Raw genomic sequence first — 20,324 nt, 5'->3', positions numbered from 1 at the left:
GGGGGGGTGGTGTTCCCATCCCACCCACCATGGAAATCGTAGTCGGGGAGGGGGGAGGACCATGCATGTTGACCTCAGGCAGGATTTGTTGGTTTTAGAGCAAGTGCGAATGGAAAATCCCATCCATAAGATTTATTCTGCACCCAGTTCAAATCAGGGCCAAAACCTTGTGCTGTAGTTACGCTGATGCTGCTATTCCTTATGTTCTCATGTCCAAACCTCCCACATGTTCTGTGACTAACTTGTTCCTTCTCTTCATCACTGACCAACATTTTCTCCTTGTCTTTAGGGGGACCCTGGAGAATCTGGTTTTCCCGGGCTGATGGGAGTATTTGGACCAAAGGTATTGTATCCCAGAAGATTTACCATCACTCTCTGCTTGTTGGCAACTTGCGGGGCAACTCTTGCCTTCCTGTTCCTCTGCCACCAGGGCAGCTGAACATACAGGGCCAATGTGGTCCAAAATGTGCGCTGGTGGGTCGGAGTTTGCTGATATCCTCCTGCTCATTTTGCAACTATCTCTTGCGGCCACTACAATGTACCGTGTGTTTAAATGACAGGAGATTGACGAATGAAGAGGTATATTCTTCATTTACAGTGGTGTTAAGACCCAGGCCAGAAAATCCAAGGTGCTTTATGAAGTTAGCCCAGATTTTAAGTTTTACTTTTGATTTTGGCAGAGGACCAGCATAAAGTGTTTCACTCCGGGTATGATTCAAGTGATCCACTAGGGAGCTTTTACCAATAAAATTTATTTAAGAACACAGTTAAAATATCACACAAAGAATTAGCATAACTTTCACCAATTACCAGACTTCAACATGACATAGTGTAGCTCCTAACAGCTAGCTATCCCTGCTGTTCCAAGTTAAAGTGATACCCCATAGACATGCACCCTTCTTCAGAATTAGCACAAAAACAAATATGCTCGCACGATGTTGAACTTTCAGCTTTTTAGCACTTCCGGACACAAGCCCAGACAGCAGTTTTCAGAGGATACACCTTCAAAACAGCAAAACCTCAGAGAAGCAAATCTAGTCTCTAGCAGCTCTCAGTCTCCAACTTCAGAGAGGGCAAAATAGAGACACTGTTCTCCCTCTTAATTCGAAAGCAGCATCTAACCTTGAATATTCTATGTAAAACCAGCCTCCCCGTCCCATGACCATACCTGACAATCATTCCAATGAAACCCCACTCTGCAAAATCCCAGGGGAAAACAGCAGAACAGCATTAGTTCAGATTAAAACCAACATTCTAGCCATTAGAAACAATTGTGTTGCTGTAGCAACAATACAGGATGCCGATTGTAGTCAGAACGGCTCCGATAAAATGGAAAAAAACTGCTTGAAATATCCTGCACAAGAATGTGGCTCGAGTACATTTCTTAAAGGCACTGTATTGTCATAGTGGATAACACGGGAATCTCATGGAAGCAGATTCAATACTAACTTCCAAAAAGGAATTGAAAAAATACTTGGAAAGGAAAAATTTGCAAGGTTATGCGGGAAAAGCCGGAGAGTGGGGCAAATTGGACAGTCCTTTCAATGAGCTAGTACAACATGATGGGCCAAATAGCTTCCTCCTGTGTTGTAAGATTCTATAAAAGTTGAAGTTGACCAGATCTGTCCAATCTCAGTCAAACCTTTTCCAGGATCCCTTTTGAAAATATGATCGAACAATTGGAAAAGTTTATGTCCTCTCAATGTCGCCTCTACGCAAAAAAATAGTTTCACTGCACAGCTCTGTTCCTGCACAAAGTATTCTACCAAACTGAGATCCGAAGGAGTTCATTCCACCCAAACTGTGCACAAACCAAACACCTTTCACCTGTATTTATACCTTTCACCATCTACAAACTTCAATATTGAGCGGCTTATTCTGCGGGATTTTCTGTCTGCGTTCTCCCAAAGACCAGAAAATCCTGCTCGAGGTCAATGGACCTTTGCATGGTCCGCACCCCCCCTCACCCCAGCCCCACTGCGCACTACAATTCCCATAGTGGGTAGGACAGGAAAATTCCACCCGTTGAGACCAAATCATTCATGCAATTTCTGAATTTAGGGGCAGCACGGTGGTTAGCACTGCTGCCTCACAGCACCAGGGACCCGGGTTCGATTCCCGGCTTGGGTACCTGTCTGTGTGGAGTTTGCATGTTCTCCCCATGTCTGCGTGGGGTGTGCTCCAGTTTCTTCCCACAGTCCGACGACGATGTGCGGGTTGGGTGGATTGGCTATGCTAAATCGCCCCTCAGTGTCAGGGGGATTAGCAGGGTAAATATGTGGGGTTATGGGGATAGGGACTGGCTGGGATTATTGCCGGTGCAGACTCGATGGCTTTTTTCTGCATTGCAGGAACTCTATGATCCTAGGGAAATAATTAACTTAAGAAAACTCTGAATGATCCAGCTCCCCATTTCTGCACTGTAGGGATTCTTTAGAACACTGCATTTCAAATTTGGGAAGGTACATCGTTTATTATAGAATTTATTATATACCCAATTATAGAAAGGATATTATTAAACTAGGAAGAGTGCAGAAGAGATTTACTAGGATGTTACCGGGACTTGATGGTTTGAGGTATAAGGAGAGGCTGCATAGACTGGGACTTTTTTCCCTGGAGTGTAGGAGGCTGAGAGGTGATCTTATAGAGATCTGTAAAATAATGAGGGGCATAGATCAGCTAGATAGTCAATATCTTTTCCCAAAGGTAGGGGAGTCTAAAACTAGAGGGTTTAAGGTGAGAGGGGAGAGATACAAAAGGGTCCAGAGGGGCAATTTTTTCACACAGAGGGTGGTGAGTGTCTGGAACGAGCTGCCAGTAGAGGCGGGTACAATTTTGTCTTTTAAAAAGCATTTAGACAGTTACATGGGTAAGAAGGGTATAGAGGGATATGGGCCAAATGCGGGCAATTGGGACTAGTTTAAAGGTTTAAGAAAAAGGGGTAGCATGGATAAGTTGGGCCGAAGGGCCCGTTTCCATGCTGTAAACCTGTATGACTCTATTGGAGGAAGCTCTCACTTTATGAACAGCATACTCTTACAGTCAGTATCTCAGTTAGGCCATCCTGCAGTCTCATACCCCCCTCTGCTGGATTCATTCATCATCAGCAACCCTGCAGTAGCCGCCATGTGCTTCTCATTATCTTCCCTGAATGAAGATACTGATTCCTGGGGCGCGCACAAAGCTTCTTTCATATGAAAAAGCTCTCTTTAATATTCTCGGCACTCCATTAAAGCTGCCACACAGTCGGGGAAATCGTTCCTGCGGAGGTCAGAAGAAATTCTGTCTGAATTAATTTTCTATCGAAGGTTGGATAATCCATTGGAAAGAGTGAAAGTGAAAATGTATTGCCCTTTAATAAAGGATAATGACGGGTTTTGGGGAAACGGGGGCCAATTTACACGTTAAAAATACAGAGCCTAATCAGTTTGAATCATTGAGATTTTACAGCACAGAAACAGGCCCTTCAGCCCAACTTGTCTGTGCTGCCCAGTTTCTACCATTAAGCTGGTCCCAATTGCCCACCTTTAAAGTTAAAGTTTATTTATTAGTCACAAGTAGGCTTACATTAACACTGTAATGAAGTTGCTGTGAAAATCCCCTGGTTGCCACACTCTGGCCGTGCTAAATTCTCCCTCAGTGTACCTGAACAGGTGCCAATGTACCTAACCAGCACGTCTTTCAGACTGTGGAAGGAAATCGGAGAAAACCCACGCAGACACGGGGAGAGTGTGCAAACTCCACACAGACAGTGGCCCAAGCCAGGAATCGAACCCAGCTCCCCGGTGCTGTGGGGCAGCAGTGCTAACCACTGTGCCACTGAGCCACCCCATTTGGCCCATATCCCTCTATACCCATCTTATCCATACAACTGTCTAAATGCTTTTTAAAGACAAAATTGTACCCACCTCTACTACTACCTCTGGCAGCTTGTTCCAGACACTCATCACCCTCTGTATGAAAAATTTGGTCTTCTTGTCCCTTTTGTATCTCTCCCCTCTCACCTTAAATCTATGCCCTCTACCTTTGGGAATAGTGACTATCTACCTTATCTATGCCCTTCATTATTTTATAGACCTCTATAAGATCACCCCCAAGCCTCCTACACTCCAAGGATAAAAGTCCCAGTCTATCCAGTCTCTCTTTATAACTCAAACCATCAAGTCCCGGTAGCATCTTAGTAAATCTTTTCTGCACTCTTTCTAGTTTAGTAATATCCTTTCTATAATAGGGTGACCAAAACTGTATGTAGTATTCCAAGTGTGGCCTTACTAATGTCTTGTACAACTTCAACAAGACGTCCCAACTCCTGTATTCAAGGTTCTGACCAATGAAACCAAGATTCAATATTCTCCGTAACAACCCAACTGGCCCTCTCCGTAATCTTCCACCTTGCTCATATCTCCAAGATCCAACCCTACGTGATCACCACATTACCCCTGCCTCCAAGATTCCTTAATTTCTTATCTTTAAAATTGCATAATTTTCTCCCTAGCTTGAAGATCCTCTCACGTGTCTCTGACACGTCTCTCCTCCTCCTCTACTAATTCTCAATGCCCATTGCTCCACATCTTTGAAACCTCCCATTTGCTTTCACCTCCTTAAACGTTCCCCTCCATCTCCCTCACCCCTCAAATAATGCTCCTCATATGTGCACCTCCTCCATTTGCCACATAGTCAAGTCTTTTCCTCGACCGTCAAACCCCATTTCCCATTTCTCCTCTCTGCGGTAACTCCAGTACTACTTAGCTTTGCCTCCCATCAGTTCATAAGATATAGGAGCAGAATTAGGCCATTTGGCCCATCGAGTCTGCTCTGCCATTCGATCGTGGCTGATATGCTCCTCATCCCCATTTTCTTGCCCTCCCCCCATAACCCTTCAACACATTACCAATTAAAAATCTGTCTAACTACTCCTTAAATTTACTCACTGTCCCAGCATCCACCACAATTTGGGGCAGCGAATTGCACAGAATCACAACCTTTTGGGTTCCTCAACTCTGTTTTAAATTTGCTACCCCTGATCCTAAGACAATGACCTAGAACATAGAAACCCTACACAGATATAGGCCATTTGGCCTACCAAGTCTGCACCGACCACAATCCTACTCAGGCCCTACCCCATATCATTACATATTTATCCACTAATCCCCCTAAACTACGCATCTCAGGACACTAAGGGGCAATTTTTGCATGGCCGATCAACCTAACCCGCACATCTTTGGACTGTTCGTCCCAGAATGCCCCACAAGAGGAAGCATCCGCTCCACGTCTACTTTTATCCAGACCTTTTATCATCTTGTCTCCCTCAATTTGATCTCCCCTCATTTTTCTAAATTCCACAGAGTATCAACTGTTCAGGTTCTCTTTATACGACAAACCCCTCATCTCTGGAATCAATCTAGTGAACCTCCTCTGAACTGCCTCCATTGCCACTACATCTTTCCTCAAATAAGGGGACCAAAACTGTGCACAGTGTTCACAGTGAGACATTGAGGCTAAATGAGTATCGCAGATTCCAGTGATAGCGTTGGCAATCCTATCATGCTGTGATGTTCCTCTGTCCCACTGCTCATAGCCACAAATACAGGGACAATAGAAGCATGATGAACAGGAATGTCCCAATTGAACTTTTTTTCTTTGTTGGGACATGAGTGTGGTTGATGTGTTAACCCCCATAGGGAATCACTCATTGACCTCCCAGCTGGGCCCATTGAATACGAGCTCCCTGGGGATTGGTAATTAGCCAACCAGGTGAAGCTCGTATACTGAGACCTGTATAAAGCAAGACCCCGAGAGGAACCACTAACCTTTTAGTTAGGACCTGTTGTGTTCACCACAGGCTTGTGGTTATTGCTTATTTTCTATTTGTGTAATAAAGCACAATTCCTTCACAGCCGACACCTGGAGTTATTATAGTTGGTAAGGCTATCTCTAAGCCTCACAGTGTCAGAGACCCAGATTCGATTCCCGGCTTGGGTCACTGTCTGTGTGGAGTTTGCACATTCTCCCCACGCCTGCACGGATTTCCTCTGCACCAGTTTCTTCCCACAGTCTTAATATGTGTGGATTGGGTGGATTGGCCGTGCTAAATTACCCCTTAGTGTCAGGGGCACTTAGCTAGGGTAAACTTATGGGGATAGGGCTTGGCTGGGATTGTGGTTGGTGCAGACTCGATGGGCCAAATGGCCTCTTTCTGCACTGTAGGATTCTATGACTAGTTTTAATTGAATTTAAATGCCACCAGCTGCTGCGGTGGGATTTGAACCCGTGTCCCCAGAAGCATTGGGCTGGGTCTCTGGATTGTTAGTCCAGTGTCATTACCGCAACACCACCATCCCTATTAAACTAACTGGGTATGTAATTGTACTCAGATGGCAGATCTTATCCGGGGATTCACAGCTAGGAGCAGACTGAAATTACGTTTGTGGGATTAGGAGACACGTGTTTGTAATTTGTGGCTCTGGAAATAAATGCTTGTCATTGTGTAAAGATTAGTCCCATCCTTCACCACTTGGCAATCTGCAGGCTATCCAGGTTCGGGAATACCCGGACGCGGTTGGAAACTGAACATTGTAAATTTCGCCTGGGCAATGAAAAGACAAGAGGAGGGGAAATCGAACTGTGCAGAAAGCAAACGGTCAGATAGATCTGGTGCAGGTCACGTCAACTGGGCTGTAAAATTCAACTGCATTTGTGCAATCAGAGGGCTTTACCATCGTGTCGGAGGAGTTGTGGCTCAGTTGGGTAACACTCCTCCCTCTAACTGAGGGATTGAGCCCCCACTCCAGGACCGGACGGTCAAGGGAATGCGCACTCATGTTGTGGTCAAGCAGGTTAACAATCAGTCTGTGATTCTTTCCTCATTACTTTCCAAAGGAAAAGAGTGTGTGAAAAAAACACAGAACCAGCAAATGAGCCTGAAGCATGCGGCAGTAATTATTTAAGATAACTGTGTCACACACTTCTCCAGAACCCAGCATTTTTTTATTTGATTTCTTCTTATTATTTAAGGATATTAATAAGGTTTAAAGAGCCAGGACTTGAGAAACTGAGTTACAGTGAAAGATTGAATAGATTAGGACTTTATTCCCTGGAGCGTAGAAGAATGAGGGGAGATTTGATGGAGGTGTATAAAATTATGCAGGGTATAGATAGAGTGAATGCAAGCAGGCCTTTTCCACTGAGACTTCGGGGAAAAAAAAACTAGAAGACATTGGGTGAAGGGGAAAAGTTTAAAGGGAATATTAGGGGGGACTTCTTAATACAGAGAGTGGTGGGAGTGTGGAATGAGCTGCCAGATGAAATGGTAAATGCAGGCTTACTTTTAACAGTTTAAAAAAAACTTGGACAGGTACATGGATGAGAGCGGTGTGGAGGGATATGGTCCAGATACAGGTCAGTGGGACTGGGCAGAAAAATGGTTTGGCACAGACAGGAAGGGTCAAAAGGCCTGTTTCTGTGCTGTAGTGTTCTACGGTTCTATGTATTAACATACAGTGAAAAGTATTGTTTCTTGTGTGCTACACAGACAAAGCATACCATTCACAGAGAAGGAAATGAGAGACTGCAGAATGTAGTGTTACAATCATAGCTAGGGTGTAGAGAAAGATCACCTTAATGTGAGTTAGGTCCATTCAAAAGTCTGATGGCAGCAGGGAAGAAGCTGTTCTTGAGTTGGTTGATACATGACCTCAGGCGTTTGTATCCTTTTCCTGAAGGAAGAAGGTGGAAGAGAGAATGTCCAGGGTGCGTGGGGTCCTTAATTATGCTGGCTGCTTTGCCGAGGCAGCGGGAAGTATAGACAGCGTCAATGGATGAGAGGCTGGTTTGCGAGATGGATTGGGCTACATTCACAACCTTTTGTAGTTCCTTGCAGTCTTGGGCAGAGCAGGAGCCCATACCAAGCTGTGATACAACCAGAAAGAATGCTTTCTATGGCGCATCTGTAGAAGTTGGTGAGAGTCATAACAAACGTGCCAAATTTTCGTTCCAAACTTAGCCATGCATTCAGACATTTGAATGGGATAAAGTGATGTAAGGATAGGCGACAACATTTCCTCCATGATAATCCTCAACACCGGTCCCCCACCGGGGCTGTGTTCTCAGCCCCCTACTACTAATACACCTATGACTGTGTGGCCAAATTCCCTTCCAATTTGATTTTCCAAGTTTGCTGATGACACCACCATAGTGGGTCAGGTCTCAAACAATGATGAGACAGAGTACAGGGATGAGAGAGAGGATCTGGTGAACTGGTGCGGCGACAATAAAATCTCTCTCTCAATGTCAACAAAATGAAGGAGATTGTCATCAACTTCAGGAAGCGTAAAGGAGAACGTGCCCCCATCTACATCAATGGGAACAAAGTAGAAATGGTTAAAAGCTTCAGGTTTTTAGGTGTCCAGATCACCAACAACCTGTCCTGTTCCCCTCTATGTTGACACTATGATTAAGAAAGCCCCACCAATGCCTCTACTTTCTCAGAAGACTAAGGAAATTTGGTATGTCAGCTATGACTCACCATGTTTTACAGATGCACCACAGAAAGCATTCTTTCTGGTTGTATCACAGCTTGGTATGGGCTCCTGCCCTACCTAAGACCGCAAGAAACTACAAAAGGCCATGAATGTAGCCCAATCCATCACTCAAACCAGCCTCCCATCCATTGACTCTGTCTGCACTTCCCGCTGCCTCGGCAAAGCAGTCAGCATAATTAAGGACCCCACACACCCCGGACATTCTCTCTTCTACCTTCTTCCATCAGGAAAAAGATACAAAAGTCTGAGGTCACGTACCAACCGACACCAGAACAGCTTCTTCCCTGCTGCTGTCAGGCTTTTGAATGGACTTACCTCACGTTAAGTTGATCTTTCTCTACACCCTAGCTATGACTGTAACACTACATTCTGCACTCAATCATTTCCTTCTCTATGAACGATATGCTTTGTCTGTATAGCGTGCAAGAAACAATACTTTTCACTGTACGCTAATACATTTGGCAATATTAACTCAAATCAAATTGAATTTCTCCCCATGAGCTGATTAGAATCTCACAGGGCAGCATGGTTAGCACTGCTGCCTCACAGCGCCAGGGACCCAGGTTCCATTCCCGGTGACACAGTGGTTAGCACTGCTGCCTCACAGCGCCAGGGACCCAGGTTCCATTCCCGGTGACACAGTGGTTAGCACTGCTGCCTCACAGCGCCAGGGACCCAGGTTCCATTCCCGGTGACACAGTGGTTAGCACTGCTGCCTCACAGCACCAGGGACCCGGGTTCCATTCCCGGTGACACAGTGGTTAGCACTGCTGCCTCACGGCGCCAGGGACCCGGGTTCCATTCCCGGTGACACAGTGGTTAGCACTGCTGCCTCACGGCGCCAGGGATCCACGTTCAATTCCTGGCTTGGGCCACTGTGCGGAGTCTGCACATTTCCCCCATGTCTGTGTGAGTTTCCTCCAAGTTTTCCAGTTTCCTCCCACACTCCAAAGATGTGAGGGTTAGGTGGATTGACGATGCTAAATTGCCCCATAGTATCAGGGGGACTAGCTAGGGTAAATGCATGGGGTAATGGGGATAGGGCCTGGGTGGGATTGTGGTTGGTGCAGACTTGATGGGCTGAATGGCCTCCTTCTGCACTGTAGGGATTCTATGATGCCATTAAGAGATCTCGGAAGCACAGTCTTTGTTTTCTGGGGCTGCTGGAGATCGTTGTTGCCTCGTGGTGCAATGGATAACGCATCTGTCCGTGCAGACCAGAAGATCCAGGCTTGACTCCTGGTAGTTCAGTGTGAGGTTTTTGTCATTTTTGGGCCTTCTGGCTAAGATCAAGGGTCAGACAGGGGCCAGTGCCTCATCTTGTTTGTCTCTGGTGAGGATCTTGAATTGGATTCAATTGGATTTTGAATTTGGTTTTTGAAGCAAGCGAGGAACTGATTTGGATTTGCCCACTCCAGGCATCAGCTTTGTAACTTTAATAATGGAGTAAAGACAAAAAGTGAGTTTGCCTGAAGTCATCGGCAACGAATGGTTGGCCAGCGGATTTAATTTTAACGCTTTTGAACATTTATTTCAGTGAATGATGAAGTCAGACTGTGCAGATTAAATTTAACATTGCACCAATGAGCCAGTTTGTTGCTAAAAGATGTTTCTTTTACAATGGTGCTGCCAATAAGTCCTCAGAGGCAGGAGTCTCTTCACCAAAATAAGAACATAAGAAATAGGAGCAGGAGCAGGCCATCTAGCCCTTCGAGCCTGCCCCGCCATTCAATAAGATCATGGCTGATCTGTCGTGGCTCAGTTCCACATTCCCGCCCTCTCCCCATAACCTTTAATCCCCTCTCTTATCAAAAACCCATCAACCCGCGTCTTAAAAATATTTAGCGAGATAGCCTCCACCACTTCAACGGGCAGAGAATTCCAGAGATTCACCACCCTTTGAGTGAAGAAGTTCCTCCTCAACTCCGTTCTAAACTGCCCACCCCTTTATCCTGAGGCTGTGCCCTCTAGTCCTACTGTCCTTTCTGAGCAGGAAGAGCCTCTCCACCTCTATCCTATCCATCCCATTCATCATCTTATACGTCTCAATGAGATCTCCCCTCATTCTTCTAAACTCTAACGAGTACAAGCCTAGTCTATTCAGCCTCTCCTCATAGTTCAACCCCCTCAACTCCGGAATCAGCCTAGTAAACCTCCTCTGCACTCCCTCCAAGGCCAAAATATCCTTGCATAAGTGCAGCGACCAAAACTGCACACAGTACTCCAGCTGCGGCCTCACCAGTGCCCTATACAGCCGCAGCAAGACCTCCCTACTTTTATATTCAATCCCCCTCGCTATGTAAATAAATCCCTTTATTTACAAGTCTGACAGCAGCATACGGAGTGCTATCAGTCAGCAGCCTACACTAGGTGTGCCAGAGGAACTGACACGCCTAGTTAAATACAAAGAAGAGGCTCCCTGATTGGCCCATCAATTTGGCCCTTAGTCAGGGAGCTCGTATTTGATTTGATTTGATTTATTATTGTCACATGTGTTAGCACACAGTGGAAAGTATTGTTCCTTGTGCACTATGCAGACAAGGCATACCATTCATAGAGAAGGAAACAAGAAAGTTCAGAATGTTGTGTTAATTAGAGCACACTGCCTGGTATGGAGGGCATTAGCTGTGAGGAGAGGTTGGAGAAACTTGGTTTGTTCTCACTGGACTGACGGAGGTTGAGGGGCGACTTGATAGAAGTCTACAAGATTATGAGGGGCATGGACAGAGTGGATAGTCAGTGGCTTTTTCTCAGGGTGGAAGCGTCAATTACTAGGAGGCACAGGTTAAGGGGCAAGGGTTAAAGAAAATGTACGAGGCAAGATTTTTACACAGAGGGTGATGGGTGCCTGGAACTCACTGCCAGGGGAGGTAGTGGAAGCAGATACAGTAGTGACTTTTAAGGGGTGTCTTGACAAGTATGTAAATAGGATGGGAATGGAGGGATATGGTGCCCGGGAGGGTAGGGGGTTTTATTTCAGTGGGATAGCATGGTCGGTGCAGGATTGGAGGGCCAAAGGACCTGTTCCTGTGCTGTAATTTTCTTTGTTCTTTGTTAGCGAGTTTAAATGAGTTAGAATGAAGTTTTAGAAGCATAGAACGAGAGTAGATGATAGAATTAGAGGGTATCTGGGCGCAGCTTTCAAGAAGTTGCCACATTCCGGTGCCATCTTGGACATTGTCCCCCCACATATTCCATCAGGCTCACCCCAATTAGACCAAAAGACATAGGAGTAGAATTAGGCCACTCGGCCCATCGAGTCTGCTCCGCCATTCAATCATTCCCATTCTCCTGCCTTTTCCCCATAACCCCTGATATCCTTATTAATCAAGAACCTATCTATCTATCAGACACTCAATGACCCGGCCTCCACAGCCTTCTGAGGCAAAGAGTTCCACAGATTCACCACTCTGAAGAAATTCCTCCTCATCTCTGTTTTAAAGGATCGTCCCTTTAGCCTGAGGTTGTTCCCTCTGGTTCTAGTTTTTCTGATGAGCAGAGACATCCTCTCCCCGTCCACTCTATCCAGGCTTCGTGATATCCTGTAAGTTTCAACAAGATCCCCCCTCATCCTTCTAAATCCCAAGAGTACAGACCCAGAGTCCTCAACCGTTCCTCACACGACAAGCTCTTAATTCCAGGGGTCACTCTTTCTAAGGCCAGCACATCCTTCCTTAGATATGGGGCCCAAAACTGCTCACAATTAAAGTCATCACACGACACAACCTGGAGAAGCAAATTTCCTCGAGGCCAGTGTTTTATGTGCAGCAGATGTGGGGTAATTTTAAATAATTGTTCACAAACCCGTTGCTAAGTACTGACAAATGGCCATGAACCTTTGTTGAGAGCTGGGTCAACAGATTAACTCTGAAGCTAAGGGTGTAATCAGTATTCCTGTAAACAGCCTCATTATGTACACATATTCAAGTCCATGGTACTGCATTGAAGTGTTTAGTTTTTATGTATTCATTTTTAAAGCAAATGTTTAAATACTTTGTGTGTTGCCCCAGGGCAGCTAGGAGCTATTGGTCTCCAGTAAAGCCATCAGGCAGTCTCCAAGACTAACAATTAACATTACCCCTGGCACTCAGAGACTGCATAATACACATGACGGCACCAACACTCCATAAAAATGTAATTGAACTCACAATTTACTGAAGTAATTCCTTTTGTTTGCAATGAGGAGGTAATTAACATGGGCCTTGTTCTCGGAAGTTATTTTCCCCAACATATATATATATATACACATGAAAGAAATAAATCCCAAAGCACCTACTTAAGATAATAGCAAAATATAGTAGTTGCTGGAATCTGAAACTAACCCAGAAAATGCTGGAAAATTTTGGCAGGCCTGACAGCAGCAGGTGGCGCAGTGGTTAGCACCGCAGTCTCACAGTGCCAGGGACCCAGGTTCGATTCCTGGCTTGGGTGAGTGTACGGAGTCTGCGCATTCTCCCCGTGTCTGTGTGGTGGTGCTCCTCCCGCAGTCCGAAAGACTTGCCACAGAAATGCTGAATTCCTCCCTCAGTGTACCCGAACGGGTGCCGGAGTGCTGCAAACTAGGGGATTTTCACAGTAACTTCATTGCAGTGTTAATGTAAGGCTATTTGTGACAATAAATAAATAAACTTTAGTGAACCAGATGGATTTTTACGACAATCGACAATGGTTTCATGGTCATCAGTAGATTTGTAATTCCAGATTTTTCTATTGAATTCAAATTTCATTGCAGTGTCAATGTAAACCTACTTGTGACGAACAAATTAACTTTTAGCTGAGATTTATTGCCTGTCAAATCGTGACTTTTCACTCATTTAAATCAGTGCCTGAAACTTCTGACCAGGACGTGGGTGTAACCTGGTGTTGTGAGACTTCTTACTGTGTTTACCCGAGTCCGACACCGGCATCTCCACATCGGGACATCGTGGGAACAGGAAGGCTGAATGAAAGTTACGGGGGCCTGTTATCGATCCACTCCAGAGAGAGTGGCCGGAATTTTACCGGCACGCCGGTGCTGGGGGCTGGCGAGGCTCGGAGAACGGCGTTCTCCGTTGGCCTCGGGCGGGATTGCACGAACGCCGGTACAATTCCGCCCAATCTCGCCAGTTCTGGTTGTTATTTATTAATTGTGGAGCCAATTGGATTTCAGAGAAACGAAAAAAACACCTCCTGTTGTCTCCTTTTTGTTTAGGGCCACCCCGGTGATGTTGGTTTTACCGGAATCCAGGGACCCAAAGGGCCACCGGGATTAATGGTAAGTGGCAGCGGGCACATCACAGGGCATTACCAATTGACCAACATCATCTGTCACGGATGCACAAAGGGGGGGGCCGATGGGTTGTCTGAACAGTGGGTTCACTTTGCAACGTATCACTGCCTGCGATTCAATAAAGTTCCAACACCTTCGGCGGGGTTGGGGGGGGCAGTGTGATTCTCCGGCCCCAAGACCAATAATTCCCACCCGACCTCAACAGACCTTCAAACGTTCCACCAAATTTCCTGTCTTGGCCGCTACGATTCCCGCAGCGGGCATAACGGGAGAATTTCAGGCTTAGTGTTTGAAGCCGTGCCTGCGATGCACCTCCCTCCCCTTCTCCCCCGCCCCACACACACACACACACACACACACACACACGCCCTCTCCACCCCCCACTCCCAGCTTACCCCACTTAATAAATAAACATGTTCAGGTCCTTTAAATGAGCAGTAATTAATTCTCCAGTGCGCCGTGTGTATACCTTTAATTGAGCAACCCTGGCTCCTTTCAATGAGCAACGTGGCGTTGTTTCTGAGGGTGGCACAGTGGTTAGCACTGCTGCCTCACAGCGCCAGGGACCCGGGTTCGATTCCTGACTTGGGTCACTGTGCAGAGTTTGCACATTCTCCCCATGCCTGCGTGGAAACTGGTGCTCCAGTTTCCTCCCACAGTCCAAAGACATGCAGGTTAGGTACATTGGCCATGGTAAATTGACCCTTCGCATCAGTGGGACTAGCAGGGTAAATCCATGGGGTAACAGAATTAGGGCCTGTGAGGGATTATGGTGCAGACTTAATGGGCCAAAAGGCCTCCTTCTGCACTGTAGGGATTCTATGATTCTAAGAGAGAGCAGACCCCTTTAAGTGGCATGTTGTACTATTTCCTAAGAAATGTAAAATTGTACAAGCAAAACTAATTTCTGACAAGTATCACTTGGTCCAATGGACAATGTCTCACAACACCAGGTTAAGGCCCAACAGGTTTATTTGGTGACACGAGCTTTTGGGGCACTGCTCCTTCATCAGGTGGGTGACGCACTCACCTGATGAAGGGGCGGTGCTCCGAAAGTTTGTGTCACCAAATAAACCTGTTAGGCTTTAACCTGGTGTTGTGAGACTTCTTACTGTGCCCAACCCCAGTCCAACATCGGCATCTCCACATCTTGGTCCAATGGAGTCAGTGTAAAGCTGTGAGTGACTGCAAGGTGATGATTTACCTGTGTGACTCTCGTGGACCGAGCATCTGTTTGCAGCGGTGAATTATTGAAGGATTCTCCCATCTCGCTCGCGGCTGGGATTTTCCTGTCCCGCCGCAGTGAACGGGGATTTGGCCGGGTGCCAAATTCTCCGGCCTCATTGCAGCGGGAGCTTGGCGTGGGTGGCCAGTAAGATCACGCCCCGTGTAAGATCTCTGATGATTGAGTGTAAAAGCGTGGATGCCATTTGGCAAATGTAGTGACACTTTTACGATGTTGGATGCGGTGGTGATTGGGACTGGCCGTCCGCTGGCCCTTTCCAGGTTTTGGTCAGTGAAAATTCGGCAAACTCGGCTCCCGCTGAGACCCAACGTGAAAGCAGAGTGAGACATGGACACCAAATAAAAAAAAGTCTCAGGCTGGATTGACATTTGTCTGAAACCAAAAGAGAAAATGCTGGAAAATCTCAGCGGGTCTGGCAGCATCTGTAAGGAGAGGGAAGAGCTAACGTTTCGAGTCCAGTTGACCCTTTATCAGAGCTAAAAGGCAGAGAAAGTGGGAGATATTTATACTGCAGGGGGAGGGAATGAAAGATCAGTCAAAGCCACAAAACCCAGGGGAAAGGCTGCTAATGGCAGCCCATCGAGAGAATAGAAGGTGAATGACCAAATAGCAGAGAAGCTGAAATCAGAGGGTAAACTGTGACAGGTGGGGGGAGGAGGAATGGGTGGGAGAGAGGTAAAATTTAGAAAAAGGGGAAGCAAAGGAAGAAAAAGTAAGGAAAGGGGGGAATAAAGGAGAGGGAAAGAGTGAGGGGGGAAAAATTAAGAAAGAAAAAGTAGAGAACAGTAAAAAAAATTAAATGAAATGGGGTTGAGGTGGTGTAGAGTTAATCATCTGATTTTGTAATTTATAAATCATTTATAGTTTCCTTGCACCCATCGTTTGATGAGGTGATGTTTGGAAGCTTCATGGTCTCTGAGAATAACCATTATTTGTGATCCAGGGCAAAGAAGGCATCATGGGTCCATTTGGAGTGACGGGTCCCACTGGACATCCTGTGAGTAATCTTCATTCCGCCTTTAACCGAGAGACAATTGTCAAAAGTGACCGTTGTTATTTGCCATGTTGTAATATGGCCATTTAAATACAAATTCTTTTGTTTTTTTAGGGTCCAAAAGGATATAAAGGAAATCAAGGTGATACGGTAAGATCAGTTCATGTGAAAGATCTAAAAATCCTCCTGTCTGCTTTGGGAATGAATAGACTCTCCCACCTTGCCCCATCCAGCCTCATTTGCCCCAAGGCCGGAAAGTCCAGTCCGAGGTCAGCGGACCATTCCGCGGTCTGCCCCTCGCCCGCTCTGATTCCCGCTGTGGGCGGGACGGTAAGATTCTGCCCCGAGAGCCCATAGAATCCCTACAGTGCAGCAAGAGGCCATTCAGCCCATCGAGCCTGTGCCAACCCTCACAAAGAACATCTGTGCTTTTAAAAAGATCCTTGTCTGCTCACGGTAAGGCATCCCAGAGTTATAAAAAGCATTGTCAATAACAGCAACAGAGAAGGCAAGAAATCAAGTCAGGAGTTTGGGGAGTTGATGCAAGTTCGCGACTCGAGGTGATTACAAACCCATTAACTTCACTTCGTTTATTTATTTATTTACTCGTCACAAGTAGGCTTACATTAACACTGCAATGAAGTTACTGTGAAAATCCCCTAGTCGTCACACTCCGGCGCCTGTTCAGGTACACTGAGGGAGAATTTAGTACGGCCAATGCACCCTAACCAGCATGTCTTTCGGACTGTGGGAGGAAACCGCAGCACCCGGAGAAAACCCACGCAGACATGGGGAGAATGTACAAACTCCACACAGACAGTGACCCGAGCCGGGAATCAAACCCGGGTCCCTGGCGCTGAGAGACAGCAGTGCTAACCACTGTGCCACTACCCCCTCTCACCCTCAATCATGCACAGATTGGTGCAGAAAATACCAGTCAACACCGCACTCCCCCCCCACCCCCAGACGCACACACACACACACACACACACACACACACACACACACACGGTTTTGCCAGGTTTCCTGGAGGCAGGGCATCTGAAGCAGGGAAGGTTACAGCGGAAGTGACAAGAGGGAACCGGAGCACCCAGAGGAAACCCACGCAGATACGGGGAGAACGTGCAAACTCCACACAGACAGTGACCCCAGCCGGGAATCGAACCTGGGTCCCTGGCGCTGTGAGGCTGCAGTGCTAACCACAGTGTCACCGTGCCACCCTGGGATAGTGTAAAATGATTTGGACTGGGGTGCATCTAAAGTTTCTAACATTGCACTGGGGGGACAGGGTGGGGGCACCCCCCTCCCTCGAATCCCCTCCGGTGTAGAACTCCGGTCCGGGACCCCGTGTATGAATATATGTCATTTCCAGGGAACTGCAAATGAATCACGTTATTATCTCAACTGATTGGTTAATTAGTGGAGCTATCAGCACACTCGGGATTGTTCAGACAGTGCTGCCCAGTCACGGAATCGCGTCTAAAGCAGATGTTTTATATGGAGTTTTGCACATTTGGGCTGGTTGAAAGGAAATTGCCCCCAAACTCAGTGAGATTCCCAATGGAAAGGAGCAGATATCAGGCAAATTGGAGCACAAACTGTGCTTCGTATCGATCTTCCGGCAGGTAGATAATTGTAGCCGCCAACAACAACGGTGGTTATTGTATACATTAGCGCGTGATTAGTGCATGTAAGTGTGAGCTGACCTGAATGATAACCATAAGCTGACTATTGATATTACTATTTTTATCTAATCATTTTCCAATTTTTTTCCCTTCTTTGTCCTGTGATTGGATATCAGGGGCCACAAGGACCAAAGGTAAGCCTTTCTTTTCATTTAATCCTTCAAACTAAAGTCAACTTTAACTCGGATCACTATTTTACAAGGTTTAAAGTTTATTTATTCATCACAAGTAGGCTTATATCAACACTGCAATGAAGTTACTGTGAAAACCCCCTAGGTATGACTGACTAACGGGTGACAGAAGGTTCATGATTAAACGTTCATGTGTTTCCATGAATCCCACTTCCAGTTCTCTTGACCCCAGTCCCACTAATTGTCTGATCAGCCAGTGTCTCCTCCTGGCTCTCCTGGTATTGTTACTGCTTCCCTCTGCTCAGTTCCTCCCCCTAACCTTCGCATCTGCCATCATCACCCCACCCCGAGAGAAAACAACCCTTGATCCTTTTGTCCTCGAAAACCACTGCCCAATCTCCAGCCCTCTCCTCTGCTGTGAGGCAGCAGTGCTAAACATTGTCCCACTGTGCTGCCCCAAGTCATCACAGATTCCCTCCAGGATTCAGACAATGGATCTCAGAGGGCTGTGGGGCTGGAGGAGGTCGCAGAGATAGGGAGGGGCAAGGGATTGGAAAACAAGGAGGAGAAAGTTAGAATAGTTTGACAACAAACTGCCGCTGTCCCTCCTATTGTCTGAGAATTTTTAATGGAAGGCTGTAGGGGACCTCCCTGTAGTGAACCTGCCGAGTGAACCAGTAATCTGAATCCTGTCATCAGTACAAATCTCACCATCTCCCCATCTCACTATAATCGATGCAATGCAGCACGGTGGCACAGTGATTAGCACTGCTGCCTCACAGCGCCAGGGACCCGGGTTCAATTCCAGCCTCGGGTCACTGTCTGTATGGAGACTGCACGTTCTCCCTGTGTCTATGTGGGTTTCCTCTGGGTGCTCCGGTTTCCTCCCACAGTCCAAAGATGTGCGGGTTAGGTTGATTGGCCATGTTAAATTGACTCTTAGTGTCAGGGGGATTAACAGGGTAAATATATGGGGTAACAGGGATAGGCTTGAGTGGGATTGTTGTCGGTGCAGGCTCGATGGACCGAATGGCCTCCTTCTGCACTGTAGGGATTCTCTGACTGCTTTTTTCAAAAGAAAAAGCATCATTGACCTTCCTGCGAGAGTGGAATCTCCAATTATTGAGGTGAAAGACACCAAATTATTTACCAGGAGACAGGAATTTGTCGATATTCAACTTGTCTTTACTTGGGCTTTACACCAGAAAGTGATGAGATATTTTATAATTTTTTTTAGGGTCCAGTCGGCCCACGAGGACTTCCTGGACCCCCGGTGAGTTTCTCCTACCGCCTTTTAGAAATCTTTTATCGCTGAATGTTTTGAAACTTTTTGATCGGTGGACACAATACAGAAAGTTACAATAATCTGTACAAACTTCAGCAATGACCTGTTGGTGAGTTAACCTCTGATCTTTTACACAGGGTCCTCCTGGAATTCAAGTCGCACTTGTAAGTTTATTTTTAAAGTTATTTAATCTGCCGTCTCTGCATCTGTTCTGCAGCCGATTGTCCGTTAGAATGGACAGCCTTACCGCATCACTCTGTGCAATGTTAAATCAGTACAAAATTCCTCTGGGTACCCGCCCATCACACAATTACAGGACGGAGGCCATTCGGCCCACCATGTCCTGCTCTCCCAAGGGGTAACTCCCCATGTTAATGGTGGCACCCAGTCACAGTGAAGTCTATACTTCAGTTTGTAAGTGAGAACAGCTGTGACTGGGGAAAGATTAGGGAATTATTCTTCAGTACATCTATAAGAACAGTTTAAACCAGTGTTCAGGGGCACGAAGGGGAGTTTGTGTCCATGCTCTGTGATTTTTTTTACATTTATTTATTAGTGTCACAAATGGCTTACATTAACACTACAATGAAGTTACTGTGAAAATCCCCTAGTCGCCTGTTCGGGTACACTAGGGGAGAATTTAGCATGGCTAATGCACCACCCAGCCCCTAGCCCTGTAACCCCATGTGTTTGCCCTACAAATTCCCCTGACACTAAGGGGCAATTTAGCACGGCCAATGCACCTAACCCGCACATCTTTGGACACTAAGGGGCAATTTAGCATGGCCAATGCACCTAACCAGTGCATCTTTTGGACTGTGGGAGGAAACCGGAACACCCGGAAGAAACCCATGCAGACACGAGGAGAATGCGCAGACTCCTCACAGTCAGGGACCTCAGCCAGGAATCGAACCCGGGTCCCTGGCGCTGTGAGGCAGCCGTGCTAACCACTGTGCCACCGCACCGCCCCTTCCTTGACCTGTTTGGTTAAGGAAATATCTGGCTCCAGATTAGCCTTTACTCAATGCACAAACAGTGAGGATAACAGCCCAACAATCACATTCTCCCTTCGAAGATGATGATCTAATTCCCTCTGAATTCTCAATTGAATCTGTCTCCACCGCGCCCTCAGTCAGTGCATCCCAAACCCTAACCGTTCGCTTCGTAAAGACAT

At 46.5% G+C, this 20,324-nt stretch overlaps 1 protein-coding gene across 1 annotated transcript in view; it reads left to right on the top strand.

The window, feature by feature from the left end:
- The window catches only part of col27a1b (collagen, type XXVII, alpha 1b), a 576,392-nt gene that overhangs the window by 540,030 nt on the left and 16,038 nt on the right, over positions 1-20,324 (top strand). Inside the window, exons 50-56 of the mRNA XM_080211775.1 lie at positions 290-343; positions 13,732-13,794; positions 15,999-16,052; positions 16,164-16,199; positions 17,851-17,868; positions 19,103-19,138; positions 19,288-19,314. Of these exons, the coding sequence (XP_080067901.1) occupies positions 290-343; positions 13,732-13,794; positions 15,999-16,052; positions 16,164-16,199; positions 17,851-17,868; positions 19,103-19,138; positions 19,288-19,314 (288 nt within the window). The remainder of the gene's footprint in view (positions 1-289; positions 344-13,731; positions 13,795-15,998; positions 16,053-16,163; positions 16,200-17,850; positions 17,869-19,102; positions 19,139-19,287; positions 19,315-20,324) is intronic.

Source organism: Carcharhinus amblyrhynchos, chromosome 25 (assembly GCF_965287045.1).
Source record: "Carcharhinus amblyrhynchos chromosome 25, sCarAmb.v2.hapA, whole genome shotgun sequence".
Classification (NCBI taxonomy): Eukaryota; Metazoa; Chordata; class Chondrichthyes; order Carcharhiniformes; family Carcharhinidae; genus Carcharhinus; species Carcharhinus amblyrhynchos.
The sequence above is the reverse complement of the archived record's forward strand: the minus strand, read 5'-3'. Positions and strand labels throughout refer to the sequence as shown.